The sequence below is a fragment of the Lithobates pipiens genome, unplaced genomic scaffold, assembly GCF_037356315.1.
Source record: "Lithobates pipiens isolate NorthernLeopardFrog02 unplaced genomic scaffold, aLitPip1_a1.2 Scaffold_1, whole genome shotgun sequence".
NCBI classification, from domain to species: Eukaryota; Metazoa; Chordata; class Amphibia; order Anura; family Ranidae; genus Lithobates; species Lithobates pipiens.
The window spans coordinates 131430203-131452538 of NW_027507685.1; the positions used below are offsets into that span (position 1 = coordinate 131430203).

Here is a 22336-nt window from a genome sequence, read left to right on the forward strand (position 1 = left end):
GGGGGACAAGACCCCCGAAGTCGGGAGAAGAGGCCGGCGGCGGGGAGGAAGAAAGCCGGACTCCTCCGCTAGTAAAAGAGCTACACACACATAGCGGAGGAGTCCGGCGAGAAGACCCCGGAAGACCCCCGGAGCTGTGCAATAAAATATTTTTTCCCCTGTGTTGTGTTTTTTTTTGTACTTTATTTCACAGGTGAATGGGTAGGGGTACATTGTACCCCATACTCATTCACATAGGGTGGGGGGCCGGTATCCGGGGGCCCCCTTCTTAAAGGGGGCTCCTGGATTCCGATAAGCCCCCCGCCCGCAGACCCCGACAACCAACGGCCAGGGTTGTCGGGAAGAAGCCCTTGTCCTCATCAACATGGGGACAAGGTGCTTTGGGGTGGGGGGGCCGCGCGGCCCCCCCTTCCCCAAGGCACCCCCCCATGTTGAGGGCACGCGGCCTGGTACGGCTCAGGAGGGGGGGCGCGCTCGCTCGCCCCCCTTTCCTGGCCGGCCGGGTAGCGTGCTCGGACAAGGGTCTGGTGTGGACTTTGGGGGAACCCCCACGCCGATTTTTTTCGGCGTTGGGGTTCCCCTTTAAGCCCATTCCAGGCGGCGGAGCCCGCGACGTCTCCTTCGCGGGCCCCGCCTACCTGTACACGCGCTCGAAATGGGCGGATTTGCCTCCGCCTTACGTGGGCGAGTCCGTTCATTTCAAAAGTTGAGCGGACTGTTTGGCAAACAGTTCGCTGAAACAGTCCGCTCGTGTGTGGGCAAGTCCGCTCATGCAAATTTTGAGCGGACTGTTTGCCGAACAAGGTTGGGCGAACAGTCCGCGCGTGTGTACGCGGCCTAAGAGTACCAGAAATAGGCATTTCACTTATAACACTCATGATCACATCCATTACAACGTCAGAGTTTTGGGAGTTCCCTCCAACTCGGTTCCTGAACTCAAGGGTTCCGGCGGAACAAGAAAAAAGGAAATGTCTGCTCCAAGCCTTAGAGCATCTGCAAAAGCAGGGAGTAATCATTGAGGTCCCGCACGGGGGAAAGGTTCAAAGGTTTTTACTCAAACCTTTTCACCGTGCCAAAACCAAATGGGGAGGGAAGGCCCATTTTGGACCTCAAGTCTCTCAATCTTTTCCTAAGCATCCGGACTTTCCGTATGGAATCGACCCACTCAGTGATAACATCCCTAAGAAAAGGGGATTACTTGGTGTCCATAGATATCAAGGACGCGTACCTTCACCTGCCTATCTGCATGCCACATCAACGGTTTCTGCGTTTCGTGTTCGAAGTGCACCATTTTCAGTTCATGGCATTGCCATTTGGTTTAGCCAAGGCCCCTCGGGTCTTCAGAAAATACTGGCTCCTGTGCTGGCTGCCCTAAGATCCCAGGGAATGTGGGGGAATATCTGGACGATCTTCTCTTGAAGGATCAATCTCATCCCATCCTGGTCCAAAACATCTTAAGGACCGTTCAGATTTTAAAACACCTAGGCTGCATTCTGAATATAAACAAATCAACCCTTCATCCCACTCAAGTATTGATGTACTTGGGCCTAAACTTGGACACCGTCAGAGAAAAGGTATTTCTACCCCCCGTAAGGATCGACTCCATGGTGGAGCTCGTCCGGAGGGTGAAAAAAGTAGAGAAAGAAACCATCTGTTCGGCTTTGTATGAGGTTGCTGGGCAAGATGGTGTCATCTTTTAACGCAGTCCCTTATGCTCAATTCCACTCCAGGTTGTTCCAGAACAACATTTTGAGAGCCTGGAACAAGACCACTCAGACTTTGGATCATACTATGGTTCTGTCCCCACAGACTCTACGGAGCTTATTTTGGTGGTCAAAAACCAGCAATTTAAAGGTCGAAAATCCTTTCCACCAGTGGCCTGGAAAGTGGTGACCACAGACGCCAGTCTGGGCTGGGGAGCAGTTCTGGAAGAAGCATCAGTCCAGGGGGAGTGGTCTCAGACAGAAAAGACATTGCCCATCAATCTTTTGTAAATTCGGGCAGCCAGGCTAGCTCTGAGTTTCTGGACATCCAGGCTGCAGGGTCTTCCGACCCGAGTTCAGACCGACAATTCTACAGTGGTCGCTTATATCAACCACCAAGGGGGCACCAAGAGCCCAAGGGCTCAGAAAGAGGTGGATCACATATTGAGGTGGGCAGAAAGGCATGTGCCGTTTCTATTGGCAGTATTCATACCAGGGGTGAACAGTTGGCAGGCGGACTATTTAAGTCGCCAAAAGTTGTTGCCAGGGGAATGGTCCCTTCATCCCGAGGTCTTTCTCCAGATTTATCAACATTGGGGGACCCCGGATGTGGATCTCCTAGAATCCAGGTTCAATGCCAAGCTGAAAAAATTGGTGTCCAGAACCAACGATCCTCTTGCAGTCGGGACGGACGCAGTGGTGGTTCCTTGGCACCAGTATTCCCTGCTGTACACCTTTCCTCCAATTCAAACTCTGCTGCATCTGCTATGCAGGATATAGGAGAAACTAAGACCGGTGATCCTGGTAGCTCCAGCCTGGCCCAGGAGGTCCTGGTACATGGAAATTGTGAAATTGGCAGTAGGGGACCCGTTGCTCCTTCCGTTCCATCTGGATCTGTTGTCCCAAGGACCCATATTCCATCCTACTTTACAGTTGCTGAATTTGATGGCCTGGCTATTGAGGCCAGGGTATTAAAAGACTGCGGGGTCAGAGGTGCAGCCTTGTTCACTTTGATAAATGCTAGGAAGCCAGTCTCTAGGGCCATTTACTACAGGGTTTGGAAATCATACTTTTCCTGGTGCAAAGGGAAAGGATGGAACCCTCGTAAATATACAATTGGTAAAATCCTTGCTTTTCTGCAGGCAGGCATGCACTTAAGGTTGGCCTTAGGCACGATTAGGCTGGGTTCACACTGCTGCGGGGGGAGATCCGGATGTGATTCGCACAGCAAATCACATCCGATCTCCGTAGCAATGCGAGTACAGCCATACAGATAGTATGGCTGAATTCGCAGCGCTCCCGCAGCAAACTCGCACGGGACCCTTTTTTGGGTCCGCAACAGAATCGGATCGCATGGGGGTTCACACCATGCGATCCGATTCCTGTGCGAGTCGGCAGATCGCACTGCGATATGCGGACGGATCTGGGGGTGTCATTAACATAACATTGACACTCCCAGCCGTCCGCATAGGGCAGTGTGAACTGCCGGCGGGAGGTGTGCGATGCGGGAAAACGCCGCGGATTCGCGGCGTTCCCGCATCGCAGCGGTGTGAACCCGGCCTAAAGGTTCAAATTTTGGCCTTATCTGTTTTTTTCCAAAGGCCAATTGCAGCCCATTCTTTGGTGCGTACCTTTGTTAAGGGAGTAACGCTCCTAAGGCCTGTTAAGCCACCCTTATGCCCTTGGGACTTGAATTTGGTACTATCAGCCCTTCAGAGACTACCCTTTGAGCCTATTAAGCAGATTCCTTTAGTCCTATTGACCAGGAAATTTGTCTTCTTGGTGGCCATAACTTCGGTCAGAAGAGTGTCGGAGTTGGCCGCCCTTTCATGCAGAGAGCCTTACTTGGTTCTGCACCAGGACAGGAGTTTTTACCGAAAGTAGTTTCCAATTTTCATTTAAATCAGGACATCATTCTGCCCTCCTTTTTTCCAAATCCCAGATCTAAGGAAGAAAGGTTACTTAATTCGCTTGATGTAGTGAGGGCTATTAGGGCCTACTTAAGGCTGTTGGCCTTTTTCAGGAAAACCGACTCTCTCTTTTTTCTGCCAGAGGGTCCTAAAAAAGGACAGGCAGCTACAAGTTCAACTATCTCAAGGTGGATTCGCCAGGCTATCATCCAGGCGTATGAGTTGAAGCACAGGGTTCCACCTAGAGACCTGAAAGCGCATTCCACTAGAGGGGTTAGTGCTTCATGGGCAGTGCATCGACAGGTGTCTATGGCTCAGGTCTGCAGGGCAGCTGCTTGGTCTTCAGTTCACACATTCACCAGATTTTACCAGGTGGATGGCCACAGCGTGTTGCAGGCAGCCTTATAGGGCCAGGGGACAGTTGGGACTTGTATAAGCTGTGTCTCCCTCCCCTCAGGTGCATTGCTTTAGGACATCCCAGATAGTCATGAATAAATGCTCTGTGTCCCATGATGTATGATAAAGAAAAACTGATTTTTAATACAGCTTACCTGTAATATCCTTTTCTTTGAGTACATCATGAGACACAGAGATCCCTCCCCTCTTTTCTTTTTTTTTTTCTTTTTTTTTTTAAATGTTGAAGAAAAAACAGGGAATACAGACGACAATAAAGCATGAACTTAAACAAGACACAGTAGTATAGAGTCTGTGGGTATTATCTAGGGCAAATAAGGCATGTAAGGTCACTCTTGGACCCTAAAAGTGCATTATAAAACCAATTGTAGACTCCTTACGCCAGGGTGTTTGAATAAAGTGCACTGGGCTATGTTTATGAAAGCCCTCATGTTTACATTCAAGTTGGGGAAAATGTACTCCATTCCCTGAAGAAATTTGAGAAAGAAGGGGAGAAAAGAAGAAGAAATAAGGGGGTAAGAAGGAGGAGGGAGAGGAGGCTGGAATGCATGGAGCACAGTGAAGAATATGTCACAATACATTATGTTTACATGAAAGATGAGCCATATATTAACCTCAGGGGGACAACCTTAAGATATATTATATTATCTTATGCAGCAAGTGTGGATGGAGTCTCATTGGGATTGAGCAATTATCTCCTTTATAGGTTGTGGTTTGCTTGAATTCCGTCCACGGGGACCAGGTTAGAGTGTGTCTTAGATGAGTGTCCTTGATGCGGTGAGTGATTTCTTCCATGAGATTAACCTCCGAAATTTTTTGAAACCACTTCTTCATGGTTGGAGTTTCTGGCTGACCCCAGTAGGTGGGTATGAGTGCTTTAGCCGCGTTGAGCAGGTCAGGAACTATGGAACGCTTATATCTTCCAACTGGTTCTGTAGTAGCGTGGAAGAGGACTATCCATGGGTCTGAAGGGAGAGTGACATTAGATATTTGTTGTATAAGTCGGAGAATGCTAGACCAGAAGGGGCGGATATATGAACACGACCACCATATGTGCGCGCGAGTTGCTTTGCTCCCACAATTCCTCCAACATAACGGGGAATTGGCGGGGAACATCTGATGTAGTTTTGATGGTGTGTAGTGCCATCTGGTTAGTAATTTTATAATTGACCTCTGCCATCTTTGATGCAATTGAGGAGATGTGAGTCAACTGCAGGACCTTAGCCTTTTGACCTGGTGGGAGGCAGGAATCCAGGTCTGACTCCCACTTGGCGAGGAAGGGGGGGTAAGTGTCCCCTTGGAGTTTGATGAGCGTTTTATAGAACAGCGAGACACCGTGTTCTGGCGGGTCCGTTGGGTTAAATATCGCCTCGATACTGTTCAGATCCTGCATCCCCCTCAGCGGCTGAGGCAAAGTGCGGAGAAAGCCCTGCAATTGAGAGTACCTTCATCGTTCCATTAACGTCGGTGGCTTGGGGCCAAGAATCTCTGCAGAAGCATTGGTCGTCCGGGCGACCATGACTTAAATCCGGGGTCCAGCAGACCGGGTAGGAAATAATTGTGGTCAAGAAGTGGTAGCAGAGGAGAGGCATAAGCCCATGAGAATTTCTTATGTAAAGCGTCCCAAATGTCTAGGGAGGAAGCTGTTAGCGAGGAGGTGGTTGGGGCGAGTTCCTGTAAGAGCGCGGCAACCAAGGCGTGACTGCGAGATCCGTTTTGCTAAGGGCAGGTTCAAGGCTCACCCAAAGTTTGGAGTTGGCTGCATATTTCCATTCGGAGATTCTAGACAAAATCACAGCGTTATAATTAGAGGTCGACCGATATGGGTTTTTCTCTGGCCGATGCTGATATTTAGAAATCATGGCGGCCGATGGCCGATATATGATGCCGATTTTTTTGGGCCGATATGTTAGGCCGATTTTTTTTATTTTTTTTTATCCCCCTTGATCTCATAAAATCTAACACACCTTTCCCACTGGGGCGTTTTTAGGTGCTTTTGGGCTAAAAATAGCGCCTGTAAAGTGCCTGCAAAATGGCTCCTCTGCAGTCTGTGTGAAAGACAGAGTGCTTTCACACTGAGGCGATGCGCTGGCAGGATCTTAAAAAAAAAGTCCTGCAAGCAGCACGTTTGGAGTGGTGTATACTGCTCCTCCACCGCTCCTGCCCATTGATATGAATGGGCACCACTGCCGAAGCGCATGCAATGCGTTTTGGCAGCGGTGCTTCACGCGCGCATTTAACCTCTTCCTTGGCCGCTAGCTGGGTTTTATGTGCCCCACTAGCAGCCAAATAGCACCGCTAAAATTATGGTAAAGAGCCGCTAAAACTTGCAATGTTTTACCATCAACGCCTGCCCGCTCCAGTGTGAAAGCAGCCTTCATAAGTGATACAGAAAATTTCTTACATTTAAACACTTATTAAGCAAAACAAACCTCCAATCAGTTTACTTGTATGTATGATTTAAAAAAAAAAAAAAAAAAAAACCTATATATTAAATAAAAACAGGTAGTCAAGACTTTTGGACGAAAAAAAAATGGGCTAACTACTGTTTTTAAACTTTTTTTTTTTTTTTTTTTTAAATAGTGTATTTTTTTTCCCCCAAAAATTCATTTGAAAGACCTCTGTGCAAATGCCGTGTGACATAAAATATTGCAACAACCGCTATTTTATTCCCTAGGATTTCTGCTAAAAAAATATATATATATAATTTTTGGGGGGTCTAAGTGATTTTCTGGCAGAAAATACAGGATTTTTACTTGTAAGCAACAAGTGTCAGAAAAGATTTAGTCTTTAAATGGTTAAACTGAGAACTTCTACACACAGAGATGATTTCATTCATTCAAGTGTAAACATTGTATTGTTTTGCTCTTTTCTTGGCAGACTGCCCAGAGAGGAGGAAAGTCGTTTCTATGACAACTCAGGCAACTTGCATTGACTTCTATTACAGAAGTCATTTCAAAGTCCCGCTGTAGTTCTACATCGGCTTTTTATCAGCACAATCGGCCGATGCTGATTAATTAAAAAATGGCAAATATCGGCCGATGTATCGGCCGGCCGATATATCGGTCGACCTCTAGTTATAATAAGCCTTACAATTTGGCAGGGCCAGCCCCCCAGAGTCCTTGGAGCGAAAAAGTAAGTCTCTAGCTACTCTGGAATGGCTGTTCCTCCAAATGAAGCGAGAGACCATGGCTTGCAATAGAGAGAAGAACCCTACAGGCACACCCAATGGGATCGTTTGAAAGAAGAAGAGGACTCTAGGAAGAATGTTCATTTTAACTATGCTCACTTTACCCAGCCAGGAATATGTCAGCGTGCTCCACCTTTGTAAGTCTGTACTAATATTCAATAATAGGATATAATTATGTTTAAAGAGCGCTTGGATGTTAGGCGTGAGGTGTATTCCCAAATACTTCATGCTGCAGTGGACCCATCTAAAGGGGAAGAGGGGTTTTAAACTTTCCACCTCCCCGGCGGGCAGATTAATATTTAGGATTTCAGATTTAGAAAGGTTAATTTTAAAGTTGGACAGATTCTGAAAAGTGGAGAACGCTGACATTAAGTTAGGGAGGGAGATACGTGGCTGTTGGATAAAGAATAGAATATTGTCTGCGTACGCCGCATACTTATGGGTTTTGTTACCTACGCGAATGCCGTGAATATTCATGTTACGTCTTATGGTTGCCAGAAAGGGTGCTAGGGTAAGAGCGAACAACAGGGGGGAAAGAGGGCAGCCCTGTCTGGTCCCGTTAAATAGTTGGAATGAATCACTTAGGGTGCCATTTATGCGAATTTGCGCCGAGGGAGTGGAGTAGAGGGAGGTGATGCGGTAATGCATGGGTCCGAGCCCGAAGTGACGAAGGGTTAGTTTTGAGTATTCCCAGTCCACCCTGTCGAACGCTTTTTCAGCATCTGTGGATACCAGTAGGGTGGACTGAGCAGACCTTTGTGCGTATTGTATGAGAGATATCGCTCGGAGAGAATTGTCCTTGGCTTCTCTGTGTGGCATAAAGCCCGTCTGGTCTGTGGAGACCCAGCTGGGTATAAGGGGAAGCAGTCTGTTAGCCATTACTTTGGCATATAGTTTAATGTCTACATTTAAAAGGGAAATTGATCGGGAACTACACACTGAGTAGGGTCCTTGACAGTTTTGGGGATTACTGAGATGGGGGCTGTAAGGGATTCAGGACGTAGTCCTGGGGTCTGGGAAACCGAGTTGGCATAAGCCGTTAAACGGGGCAGGAGAATGTCTACAGATGTTTTGTAATAGAGGATAGTGTACCCGTCTGGGCCAGGGGCTTTGCCTGTCGGCGTATGTTTTAGGGCCAACTGGAATTCCTCAACAGAGAGTGCAGACTCAAGATCCCTAAGGACCGAGTTGGAGAGTTTGGGCAAGTTAGCATCTTTTAGGTATGCGAGCATGCGGCTACGTCTCTCCTCTCCTGTACGGTCAGAGATGGGGTGTCACTTTGCACGTTCTACAAGTCTGCGTAATATGCTCTGAAAGCTTTAGCAATGTGTGGGGTTGCGTGGACTAAATGCCCATTGGGTAACTTTATCTTGGGGATAAATGATCTAGACTGTTTTTCCTTCAGGGATCTCGCTAATTGTCTGCTAGGCTTGTTCCCCCACTCATAGAGTTTTTGCGAGTAACGTTGAAATTTTCTGGTCGAGATTAAGAAGAGTTTTTAGTTCTTTTCTTTTCAACAGTTTATGTTGCTTATCTAGTTCCGCTATCTGCTATCTGGCGTAAAACCTGCTCAAGTTGTTAACCATGCTCCTTTTTTTTTTTCTTGCCCCTAGGTCAATGAATCGGCCTCTCATGGCAGCCTTGTGAGCTTCCCAAACAATAGCAAGGGAAGTCTCAGAAGGTTTGTTGTCCGTAAAATATTGTGAAATATGGGAGGTTAACATAGTGACGTCAACTTGGTAAGATAGGAGAGAGTCGTTTAGTTTCCAATTGTTGGAGCGGTGGGCTAAAGTGGGCATGGTCATACACAACGACACAGGGGCATGATCTGACAAAGTCGCAGTACCTATATTTGCGGAATGAACTAGAGGGAGATGGTGGTGGTCTAGAAATATATTGTCTATACGGGAGTAGGACTGATGGGTCTTTGAGTAGTGGGAGAAGTCTTTTTCTTTTGGGTGTAGGATACGCCACACGTCCATCAACTGTCCCTCCATGAGTCTCTTTTTGACATAGGAGAGGCGTTTGAAGGAAATATTCGAGCGGCCGTGAGATGTATCCATGACGGGGTCCAGGGGCATATTTATGTCCCCTGCCAGTATAAGGAGACCCGCTACGAAGTGCGATAAATCAGTGAGAATTTGGGTGAAGAATGTAGGTTGATTGTGATTCGGGCAGTAAACGTTTGCTAGAGTACATTGGGTGTTACCTATAAAGCCCCTCAAGAAAAGAAAGCTACCATGGTCGTCCGCTCGCATATCTGTAAGGCGAAAGGGCACGCTACCACTGAAACCTATGGCCACTCCTTTAGCCTTATTCATATCTGAGAGGCTATAATACCACTGGGGGAAATAAGGCGAGGTCAGTTTGACCTGCGTAGTATGAGTTAAATGCGTTTCTTGGAGAAATACGATGGAGGAGGCAAGAGCCCGTAATCTGATGTCGTTTAGCCGCTACATTTAGACCCCTAACGTTATATGAGGTAATTTCGAGCGTGGCCATTATTGCAGTGGATCGCGACCCTTAAGCTTACCAAACCATGCATGCCAACCTCGAAGGGGGAAGGAAGGGAGAAGAAAAACAGATAGTTGTAGGGATGGTGGAAGAGACGGAGGTACAGAAACAACAAAAACGTCCAACTGGACACATGTGGGAAATCGTAACGCGTCACGCAGATTTCTGCGGTGTTCCCTGTGGCGGGGGGGGGGGAACGGGCGTCCGTCCAGATCTCCAAAAGGAGAACGGACAAGCAAGCTTGAGGGCAACCCATACTCCTCAACCCCAGGAGGAGAGGGGGGCTCGTGCCGCTTAAAAGGCACATAGGAGCAGTATGCTCCACCAGCATTTAGCTATGCGTAGATAATGTGTGGGAAAAAACTTTTATGCTCCAACATTAAACAATAAACTTCAATATAACAGATATTCTCTTACGGCTGAGTCATAACACAGTTAACTAAAACAATTTGCAGGCTTACGTAACCCTCCAAAGGTCAGTCCCGTAGTGGGGTCAGCCATTGGGACCCTTTAAGTACACTCAGCAGACAGTCCTTGCAGGATTTTACAGGTGCTGAGAATGGAAGATCCCAATTCGGGGGGTTTGCTGCCCTTTAAACAGTTCTGGGCTCGGTAGAACCTGCAGTAAGAAAAGACAAATAGCCGGAGAGGAAGAATAACAGCGTTTAACCAGATACACCCGAAGCTCATCTTTGTTGTGATGTAGATCCTGGCACGGAGGGGCGCTTTTTTTTTGCAGGGGACTGTTGCCATTGGGAGTCCGGAACACGGGAGAGTTTAGGAACCTGGTCTTGCCAGCCCGGGAGCTCCATCATCGGCTTATTTAGGTCTTGCAGAAGTTGTGGCAGATCCTCAGGGACCCGGAGGGTGTGGGAGCGGCCATTTTTGGTGGCGATGAGACACGCCGGGAAACCCCATCTATAGGTGGCCCCATTGGAGCGTAGGTGTTCCAAGAGTGGTTTGAGGGATCAGCGGCGGTCTAGAGTTTCTTTGGACAGGTCAGAAAAAATGTTGAGAATCGCGCCGTCAAAGTCTACATTGGGGGTGTTCCTCAACTTGGCCATGGTGGCATTTTTGTCCGTGAAGTAATGTAGACGGCAGATTACATCCCTGGGCTGCTCAGTATTAAGATTGCGAGGCCTGAGAGTACGGTGTACTCGGTCGCAGCGGTTCGGTAGGGGGCTTTCCCAATATTGTGTTAAATATTCCGCGGATCGACGGCTCCAGGTCGTTATCTCCCGTCGCTTCAGGCAGGCCCCTAATGCGCAAATTATTCCTACGGTTCCTATTCTCGAGATCTTCGAGCTTATACAAGGAGGCGCGGTGGGCCAGGGCTAGTTGTGTGACAGATTCCTGCAGTTCCCCAATGGCAGTTGCATGGGATTCTTGCCTCTGTTCTGTTTCCTCCACCCTGTCTAGAATGTGCGCCATATCTGTCCTCACCCCTGTAATCTCCTTTTTTATTGATTTTTCAAGGCCGTGGAATATTCCGGCTAGTTCTTTTTTGAAGGCCGCCGAGCAGGGATGACATTTCAGAGCCTGAAGGCAGCTAGTGAGGAGGGAGAAGCGCTGTGTTTCGTGGACCTGGCTTGACTGCTACCTGCGCCGGGTCTACCGGCTGCCAGGAAACGTTGAATGGACCCGGTGGCAGCTTGAGTAGTCGACGCTACCTTAGATTTCCTAGCCAATGTAGAGCGAGTTGTGGGTGTCTTTGCTGGCATAGTCAGAGCTATGGAGCTGAATGCTGGAAGGAGCACCTCTCATTTGCAGTCACTTAACATCATGCGCATAGTGCAGGGTGGGGGATGCTCCAAAATGGGCTCTTTGTAGTTGTGACAGGCTCAAGGCTGTATGAGCATGGCCACGGTGGAGCTCCAGGGACCTCCGTTGCTTCAGGCGCCCAGGTGTACTGCGGACAAAGGCCTTTCAAACCCCTGCATGCGTTGGGAAAGTCTGTCTGTTAAAGGGGGGGGGGGGGTATAGGCCACAAACTGGCGGTCACAGGTCTGGGATGTCACCGAGCTCCAAGGGATGCACCTCGGGGTAGGCACAGCAGAAGGGGGGGCTGGGACTGTCAAAGTGGAGAGGCCGTATCTGCTGTGGGAGGCCGGGCCGGATGCGCAGCGCTCCCGCGGGCAGCGGCTTCAGGAAAGGCCGGGGATCCTTGGGCCTAGCTAGGCCTCACCAGGCCGGAGCCGTCTGCGTCCTCCCAGGGCGATGCACGGGCCCAATGTAGCTCCCGGAGTGCCCCAGACAAAGGGATAGGTGGCGGGGGGGACGGATGCTAGTCCCTTACCTTCCCAGGCGTGTCACTGCGGCGGCCGGGAGGCCTCGGGGAGTCAAGATGGCAGCGGCCGGTGGTGATCTCTGCCGGCAATCTACGGGAGGCTGCAAAACGGGAGGCCCCGAAATTTCCACCCGGGGAGACGCAGGGGGATGCACCAGACTGGTAAAGGTAGCTTTCGCTCAGAAAAAAGTGATGGTCGAGTGCGGATGGCGGCGGATTGCTCCGTGGAAGCCTGGAGCTAAGATTAGGCACGTCCGTCGCCATTCACGTCAGGCCACGCCCCCCCTTCCCCTCTTTTCTGTGACTTTCCTTGCTTGCTACAAAACTGAGGTAATTCCTGTATGGGAGGGGTTATATGGGAGGAACCTTCTTGCTATTGGTGGCCAGTGTCCAATCACCTAGAGGTAGCGTATAACCCAGATAGTCATGAATAAATGCGCTGTGTAGCGCGATGTACTCAAAGAAAAGGATTTTACAGGTAAGCTGTATTAAAAATCAGTTTTCCCTGTTCTGCCTTGTTAGATGACAGAGATCCACTGCTCCCTGTCATTGGGAGCAGTGCTCGCTGTCATGTCAGTGGTAGCCCACCCACCCTACAGTTGGAACACCTCCGTAGGACACACTTAACCCCTTGATCGCCCCCTAGTGTTTAACTCCTTTTTGGCCAGTGTCATTTACACAGTAATCAGTGCATTTTTATAGCACTGATCGCTGTATAAATGACAATGGTCCCAGAATAGTGTCAAAAGTGTCTGATGTGTCCACTATAATGTCGAAGTCATGATAAAAATCACAGATCAGTCATTACTAATAAAAAAATAATAATAATAATGCCATAAATCTATCCCCTATTTTGTAGATGCTATACGTTTTGCGCAAACCAATCAATATATGCTTATTGCGATACTTATTTATTTTTTACCAAAAAATATGTAGAAGAATGCATATCTGCCTAAACTGAGAAATTTGTTTGTTTGTTTTTTTATATATTTTTTGGGGATATTTATTATAGCAAAAAGTTAAAAATATTGCTTTTTTTTTTCAAAATGGTCGCTCTTTTTTGTTTATAGCGCAAAAAATAAAAAACCACAGAAGTGATCAAATAACACTAAAAGAAAGCTCTATTTGTGAGAAAAAAAGGACGTCAATTTTGTTTGGGTACAACGTCGCACGACCGCACAATTGTCAGTTAAAGCGACGCAATGCCGGATCGCAAAAAATGCTCTGGTCAGGAAGCGGGTAAAATCTTCCAGGGCTGAAGGGGTTAAACAAATTCCGAAACGAATCTATTCGAAACAGAACACATTTTCTGTTCTGCACATGTCTATCTCCTGGCATTTAAAAGCTCTTAAAGGGCCAGGAGGCAGTGGTGGGAAAGGGTTAAATAAACTTCTCAAGAAAGTTCAATCTCTCCACCATGAATAGAAAGTGGTCCAGTGTTCAAACACCGCTCCCTAGCAGACTAGGACTCGCCAGACAACAATGCCTCTCTTTTTACAGATTGCCATATAACGCATATACAGATGACTTCCATCTAATATAGCTTCCAGTCCCATTGCTCCTCTCCTGTGGAACTCCCCATATGGTAAACAAGTAAAAATAAAAGGGGCTCCAATATTGTAAAGCCGCTTTAACTAAAAAAAAAGCGTTCTCCTTCTTCCTCTTCTTGTTGCTGACCGGAAAGCGACATGTATAACGTCACTTCCAGGTCCCCCTGGATGTCTCATCAAAGAGAACCTGTCAAAAAAATCATCATGTGGACTTTGTCCCATATGTGATGGGGGGGGAAAAAAACCTCCTTCATAACGCTAAACTGATGACCTATGGGGGGCTTTTAAAGCGTCGCCTATGGAAGATATAGGGTACTGAAGTTTATTGACAATTCTTAAGCACACTCAAATTTAAAGATTGACATGTTGGCAACCTCGTCTTTTATATTTTGTTAATTTTATTTCATTTGTGTGCCTTACATTTTTACTCCAGCCACTCTGGATGAAGGGGCACAGGGGGGCACAACAGACAGCAGCATTGTCAGTCTGTGGGGGTGGAAGGGGGGGTAGTGTTAAATGCACTTGTAGCTTTACAGTAAATACACTAATAAATTGAAGACAAACTCTAGCTAATACTTTATGATCAGTTACAGCAAACTTTTTTTTTTTTTCCTTTTGTTTTACATAAATGAATAAAAGCTGATAATTGTAAGCACCCTTGATAGTGTTGAACAGTTAGTCCCATCCCTGTAACTGATGCATCTGGAAGAGAGCTTCTTCTTTGGAAAAATAACAGGCTTATTGACTAGATGAAATGAAAAGGCAGCCTAAATCTAATTGTTAAGCTGCAACATAATAAGTGTTTGCTTTTGGGTTTAATAACGCTGTTAGAATTTTGTTCAAACGTGTTTTGTTTTTTTGTTTTTTTAAGAACATTTGCTTTGATTTTTTTATTTTATTTTTTGCTACATTCTCAGGGATGTCACTGGTCTCTAGTGAATGGGTAAGCTGCATTTTCAGCGATGCCACAGGTCCCTGGTGAATGGATAGGCTGCATTCTCAGTAATGTCACTGGTTTCTAGTGAATGTATAGGCTGCATTACATAGTTACATGGAGGTTATTTACTAAAGGCAAATCCACTTTGCACTGGAAATGCAGTCCCTGTCATCTGAGGGGCACATGCAAGGAAAATAAAAAACAGAATTTCTGCTTGTACATGATTGCATGATAAAATCAGCTGAGCTTCCACTGATTTCTGATCTTCCCCTCAGATTTACAGCGACTGCACTTCCAAGTGCACTTGTACTAAAGAGTGGATTTTCCTTTAGTAAATCAACCCCAGAGTTACATAGTAGGTGAGGTTGAAAAAAAAAAGAATCAAGTCCAACCTATGTGTGTGATTATATGTCAGTATTACATTGTGGGGGTTATTTACTAAAGGAACAGCCACTTTGCACTGCAAATGCACTTGGAAGTAAAGTCGCTGTAGACATGCAAGGAAAATAAAAAAACAGCATTTTAGCTTGCACATGATTGGATGATAAAATCAGAAGAGCTTCCACTCATTTCAGATCTACCCCTTAGATTTAGAATAACTGCACTTCCAAGTGCACTTGCAGTGCAAAGTGGATTTGCCTTTCGTAAATAACCCCCTGTATATCTCAGTATGTTGTCGTTGTTCAGGTGCTTATCTAATAGTTTTTTGAAACTATCGATGCTCCCCGCTGAGACCACTGCCTGTGTAAGGGAATTCCACATCCTTACCGGTCTTACAGTAAAGAACCCTCTATGCAGTCTAAGGTTAAACCTCTTTTCTTCTAATCTTAAAGAGTGGCCATGTGTCTTATTAAACCCCCTTCTACAGAAAAGTTTTATTCCTCTTGTGGGGTCACCATCACCAGTATGGTATTTATAAATTGAAATCATATCCCCTCTCAAGTGTCTCTTCTCCAGAGAGAATAAGTTCAGTACTCGCAACCTTTCCTCATAATTAATATCCTCCAGACTCTTTATTAGCTTTGTTGCCCTTCTTTGTACTCGGGCCATTTCCAGTACATCCTTCCTGAGGACTGGTGCCCAGAACTGGACATTATATTCCAGGTGAGGCGGGACCAGAGTCTTGTAGAGTGTGAGAATTATCATTTTATCTCTGGAATTTATCCCCTTTTTTTAATGCATGTCAATATTCTGTTTGCTTTGTTAGCAGCAGCTTTGCATTGCATGCCATTGCTAAGTCTATCGTCTACTAGGACCCCCAGGTCCTTTTCCATCCTAGATTCCCCCAGAGGTTCTCCCCCCAGTGAGTAGTTTGCATTCATATTTTTGCCACCCAAATCCATTATTTTAAATTTTTCTAAATTAAACCTCATTTGCCATGTAGCTGCCCATCCCATGAATTTGTTCAGCTCATCTTGCAAGGTTTCCACATCTTGTGGAGAAGTTATTGCCCTGCTTAGCTTAGTATCGTCTCAGTAATGTCACTAATCTCTAGTAAATGGATAAGCTGCATTCTCCGTAACGTCACCGGTCTCTAGTGAATGGATAGGCTGCATTCACAGTGATGTCACTGGTCTCTAGTGTATAGGTAAGCTGCATTTTCAGTGATGCCACAGGTCCCTGGTGAATGGATAGGCTGCATTCTCAGTAATGTCACTGGTCCTTCTGAATGGCTAGGTTGCATTTTCAGTGATATCACTGGTCTCTTCTGAATGGAGAGGTTGCATTCTCAGTGATGTCACTTGTCTTTTCTGAATTGATAGGTTGCATTCTCAGTGATGTCACTGGTCCTTCTGAATGGATAAGTTGCATTATTGGCGATTTCACTGGTCTCTAATGAGTGGGTAGCCTGCATTTTTTTGTGTTTTAGGCTGGGTTCACACCGCTGCGGGGGGAGATCCGGATGTGATTCGCACAGCAAATCACATCCGATCTCCGTAGCGATGCGAGTTCAGCCATACAGATAGTATGGCTGAATTCGCAGCGCTCCCGCAGCAAACTCGCACGGGACCCTTTTTTGGGTCCGCAACAGAATCGGATCGCATGGGGGTTCACACCATGCGATCCGATTCCTGTGCGAGTCGGCAGATCGCACTGCGATATGCCGACGGATCTGGGGGTGTCATTAACATAACATTGACACTCCCAGCCGTCCGCATAGGGCAGTGTGAACTGCCGGCGGGAGGTGTGCGATGCGGGTAAACGCCGCGGATTCGCGGCGTTCCCGCATCGCTATAGTGTGAACCCGGCCTTAGTATAACTCGTATTCAGCCTGGTTTGTATTCTTAATTGTGTTAACATTTAATGTGGTGAAAGTTCAATATTGTTTAACTATATTTGGTTTTCATAAGAACATGATTTATTAACACAAAAGTACTTTGTCTTTAAAATGAGCTGAATAAAGCTGAATATATTGTTATTCCCTGTACACTCCTTTTGTTCTCTGCTTAGTATTTTGTCACATTTTTGACACATTCCTAATATTTCATGTTATTCATTGACTTCCTCTTCCCTCCTCCCCAGGCTCCCATTTCCCAAAGCTTTTATTAATGATGCACCCCCATGCTGGCTCTGTTCTATGTTACAGGCTGTCGGAGGGGGAAAAAAACACTGATGATTCTTTACAAGTGAGGAAGAACCACTTTTACCAGCTTCCGATTCCCAGGAGCAAAGTTCATTTCCTCCAGAGTCGCACGGCGCTGCCGCTCTGCCGAGACATTGTCCTTCAGGTAATGGGAAGTCTCCCCAGCTCCAGCCATAGTGACAAAAAACAGATTGTGCATCCTTTTCCTCCTCCTCTCTGCTTGTCCTAAATCTTTATTAATATCTTTGAGCAACAAGTAAAAAATTATTATCATGCCATGGTTTGAGTAAAGAGTTTGAGTGAGGATTAAAGCCCAACTCCAGCCCTAAATTTTTATTCCATTCTTGATAATACAATGCACATGTTTATGCATTTCCAGCTCTGCTGGATTGTTTTGCTTCATAGTCTAAGGCAGAAAACAAAGCATATCAGGACCTGCGGTTATGTGAAGTTAGGGTCACTGCCCCTCCTGCTGCAAATTTTGTAAAACTGCCTTGCCTACTGCCTTTTAAGCAAAACTACTCTGGGAAAGGCCAACTTGAATTCATAAACCCTCCCTTTCAAAATTAAAGTGTTACCCCAAAATGCCATATTCCTGATATGTGCCTGTTGTACCAGGGACTTCTGTTTAAAAAGTATCCTGTTATCTTTGTAATGCTTCCTTTGTGTGGAATACCTGGTGGTCCTGCTAGGCCCCCTGCTTTCCTATTTCAAACTGACCCTGCTAGGCATAGCAGCACATCAATCCCAATGCGGTCAGTTTTCTGGCTATGCTGCATCACAGCCTGCCTGTCATCTAATGGTCAGTCTTATGCTGACATGCCCCCTTGCACAGCTAATCACTGGGGGTAGTACCCCTACTCTTTCACCAAAAACATTAAATAAACATAGAACACAATTTTTCTTTTTATATTTGTACTTGTATTTCAATGTTTTTATTGTTTTCAAGTAAAAATAAAGTCCAATTTTCCATAAACAAGGCAGCTTGTTTTGTTACCATATAAAGAACAGAGCATAAAGTATTTCTAGGAACCAAATTTAGCTTTCCACATTCAGAATGCAACTAAACAGAAAAGAAGAATACTTGCCTGCAGTTAGAAATCTTAAAAGAGAGAAGATACATTAGGGGCTGTAAACCATCACATATACCCAATGAAGTGACTAGGCTTAGGTTATACACAGAGATGAAACAAATCTTCCTACATAAGTTGTACCAGTTTGTATGCAGTCCTTTCTTCTCTAGAGCCCTTCAAAGTCCAGAATTTTATAAAGCTTGTCTGAGCTGTCAAAAAAAAGAAAAAGGGGGGCATAGGGCTGAATTGACACTCTGCAAAGCTTAGTGGGGAGAGTTCTGAGAGCTGATTGGAGGGAAGACACACACCCCCTTCACACAGGAATAGAGCTGAGGCATTCAATCAGCTGGAGATCCCTTCACCCTGACACGTTTTATTCTCTTGGTGTCAGGAAAACTTGTCGGAACTTTTGCATGCTGATAGCAGAGGATAATTGCAGCAGACAAAAATGACACGTAATGCTCTGGATTAGAGGTCGACCGATATATCGGCCGATATTTGCCGTTTTTTAATTAATCGTCATCGGCCGATTGTGCTGATAAAAAGCCGATTTAGAACTACAGCAGGACTTTGAAATGACTTCTGTAATAGAAGTCAGTGTAAGTTGCCTGAGTCGTCATAGAAACGTCTTTCCTCCTCTCTGGGCAGCCTGCCAAGAAAAGAACAGAAAGATACAATGTTTACACTTGAATGAATGAAGTCATCTCTGTGTGTAGAGTTCTCAGTTTAACCATTTAAAGACTAAATCTTTTCTGACACTTGTTGCTTACAAGTAAAAATCCTGTATTTTCTGCCAGAAAATCACTTAGACCCTCCAAAAATGTTATATATTTTTTTTTTAGCAGAGATCCTAGGGAATAAAACAGCGGTTGTTGCAATATTTTATGTCACACGGCATTTGCACAGAGGTCTTTCAAATGCATTTTTTTGGGGAAAAAATACACTATTTAAAAAATAAAAATAAAATAAAAACAGTAAAGTTAGCCCATTTTTTTTTTTCGTCCAAAAGTTTTGACTACCTGTTTTTATTTAATATATAGTTTTTTTTTTAATCTAAATCATACATACAAGTAAACTGATTGGAGGTTTGTTTTGTTTAATAAATGTTTAAATGTAAGAAATTTTCTGTATCACTTATGAAGGCTGCTTTCACACTGGAGCGGGCAGGCGTTGATGGTAAAACGCAAGTTTTAGCGGCTCTTTACCATCATTTTAGCGGTGCTATTTGGCTGCTAGTGGGGCACATATCACCCAGCTAGCGGCCAAGGAAGAGGTTAAATGTGCCCATGAAGCACTGCTGCCAAATCGCATTGCATGCGCTTTGGCAGTGGTGCCCATTCATATCAATGGGCAGGAGTGGTGGAGGAGCGGTATACACCACTCCAAACGTGCTGCTTGCAGGACTTTTTTTTAAGATCCTGCCAGCGCATCGCCTCAGTGTGAAAGCACTCTGTCTTTCACACAGACTGCAGGGGAGCCATTTTGCAGGCACTTTACAGGCGCTATTTTTAGCCCAAAAGCGCCTGAAAAAACGCCCCAGTGGGAAAGGTGTGTTAGATCAAGGGGGTTAAAAAAAATAAATAATAATAAATAAAAAAGGAAAAAAATAAATAAAATAAAATCGGCCTAACATATCGGCCCAAAAAAATCGTCATCATATATCGGCTATCGGCCGCCATGATTTCTAAATATCGGCATCAGCCAGAGAAAAACCCATATCGGTCGACCTCTACTCTGGATTAAGACAAGTAAACACTATAGAGGGATATGCGTTGTTCAAATTTCATGTCTGAGGTTTACAACCACTTTAAGGCTATTTTAAAACGCAACACAGTTTTTGGCAAAAAATGTCCCCCCGATGTAGATCCATTGTCAGTCCAGCAATGTAGGTCTGCATCAATCACGATGAACAATGGCCCCCTGAACCCGACTGCTCCAGTCGCTTGCCAGCGCCAAATAACATTGCTGTTTCTCCCTGCAGCTAAAGTAAACAAATGGGTGGGGTCACCAGTGATGACATCGGTTGACCTTACCCCCTGTTGACATTATTGATCATATATGCAAAAATCCATATATGACCACCCAATGAACCCTGCCCTTTTTGATTACTTTAGTGGGGAAGGAAGTGAAGCTGTTATTTGGCCCCACTGCTGATATAAACAAATGGGAAGGGTCATCACCTGGTGACCCTGCACCCATATGACATAATTGGCCACGTATGGATATGTGCACGCCTGGTGTATGCCTAACAACCAATGTAAAGATAGACCATTGTCCATTTACATCCGTTTCGGTCTGCTTATGTTTTTTAAATGGGGAAAAAATTGGACCTGAACAGATGCAGATGTAAATGGGTGATAATCCGTTTAAATCCATTTGCCCATAGGAATGCATTGTTGTTTGTTTTTCACCTGTCAATAGACGAATAAAAAAACTGACAGACGGAATGTCCCTTTTGAATGGGGCCTAACAGTACTTTTCAATGGAGAAAATTATTGTAGCAAAATTTGATTTAATGCAGTTGTGGCCCCTCATGAGGCGCCCCCCTAATCCTTGTGCCTGGCACCTAATCTACATGCAGGGTGCCAGATGTGCCAGCCTAGGACTCGGGAGGAGACGCGGGGGGGAGGGGGGAGCCGTGAGCTAAATGGTGTAAGTGCGGGGCTAGCGAGGGGGGCCTGGCGAGCAACAGGTGAGCGATGTGGCTATCGAGCAACAAAGGGGGGGGAGCAGCAATTGAGCGAGTGCCGTAGGGGGTGGTTGGTTGGCTGGCTGGGGAGGCCACGGACCACCCCTCCAAGAAAATTGAGCACCAACCGTCACTGATTAAATGGTTGCTATTATTTGAAAACATTTTAAGTTGACTGTTATTTGAAGATGTAGAGATCTACCAGCTGCCTACATCTTACTGTATTAGACAAAATATAAAGGTTACTCTTATTCCCTGTTTTCCAGGATGGACAAGTTGTGGGTGTGGACATGGAGTGGAGACCCTCTTTCGGGGGAATTGGAAAGCCAAATGTATCTCTGATTCAGATTGCAGTGAAAGAAGAGGTCTTTATACTGGATTTGCTGCAGGGTGACTTTCTTCAGAATGATGATGATGAAGAAGAAAAGTGCCCACGGCTGGTCAAATTAATCAAAGAGCTTTTTTCCTGCCCCACAGTCACAAAACTGGGTAAAAAACAACTGTTCCTTATAGTCTCCATTGTCAGTATACAATGTACCTTTTTAATACAAGATGCACCATGCTCCGATGAAAACATTTTACTGTTAAATTGACTTTGTGGAAATATCATAGCCTACCCTTCTTACCTTGTCCACTCAGCAAATGAATGGGCCCAAAAGTGATATATTGGGTATTGATCGAGTCTAGTGGAATGAGTTTCCATAATCCTTCCTATATGCCTTCTAGACACCCTTGCCTGGATTGAAGCTGAATTCCAGGCAGATATGAAAAAATCTCCAGTTACCGTAGTTATGAATTCAATCAAAAAAGAAAAGTACCGAAAATTCCTTTTTAAATGCAAATGTGAGTTTCTGAAAAGAGCACTCTGGCTGGAAGGGGTGGGGGTTGGTACTGTGATCAGATTTAGTATATGCTGATGGCAATCATGCTGACAGAAATGGAGAACATAGTGATCGGAGGGAATAAACGATTGGATGTGTTAGAAAACCAGTTGCAGTGTTTCTATCCTGATAAGCTGGCGCTTGCCTCTTCTCTCCATTCAAAACATGCCCATTGCTGACCTATTAACAGCTTGCCCTGAGGATGGTCATGTTTTTCATGTATGAGTGACTTTTCTCTCTCATCTGCAAACAGCTTGAAGTGACATCATGTATGTCAGTCTAATCAAGTACCAAATTTAGTTACTATATGAAGCACAAGCCTCGTTTTTTATCTCCCTGACTGAGCCAAATCTGCCTCCACTTGTCTCACCCGCTTTGTCTCCCAGACACTGCAGCTCACAGAGGTAGGGCAGTGATGTCAATTCAGAACATGGGCAGGACAGTGTGGCCAGGTGCTGATTGACTAGTGACTACAGACATGTGAATCAGTAGTGACAATGTTGATGGCCGCTTCCCCTGCAACATCTTTTTTCATTGCACTGTATTGCAAGGGGCAACTTTCAAGGATAAGTTCACCTTTCGGTACATTACACCCATATTCAGG

The 22336-nt window shown here is 45.6% G+C and overlaps 1 protein-coding gene across 4 annotated transcripts in view; it reads left to right on the forward strand.

Annotated features, from left to right (window-relative positions):
• The window catches only part of EXD3 (exonuclease 3'-5' domain containing 3), a 517417-nt gene that overhangs the window by 232034 nt on the left and 263047 nt on the right, over positions 1-22336 (forward strand). For all 4 annotated transcript variants that reach the window (XM_077476832.1, XM_077476824.1, XM_077476841.1 and 1 more), the window contains 2 exons: positions 17093-17234; positions 21118-21340. In XM_077476832.1, the coding sequence (XP_077332958.1) occupies positions 17093-17234; positions 21118-21340 (365 nt within the window). The remainder of the gene's footprint in view (positions 1-17092; positions 17235-21117; positions 21341-22336) is intronic.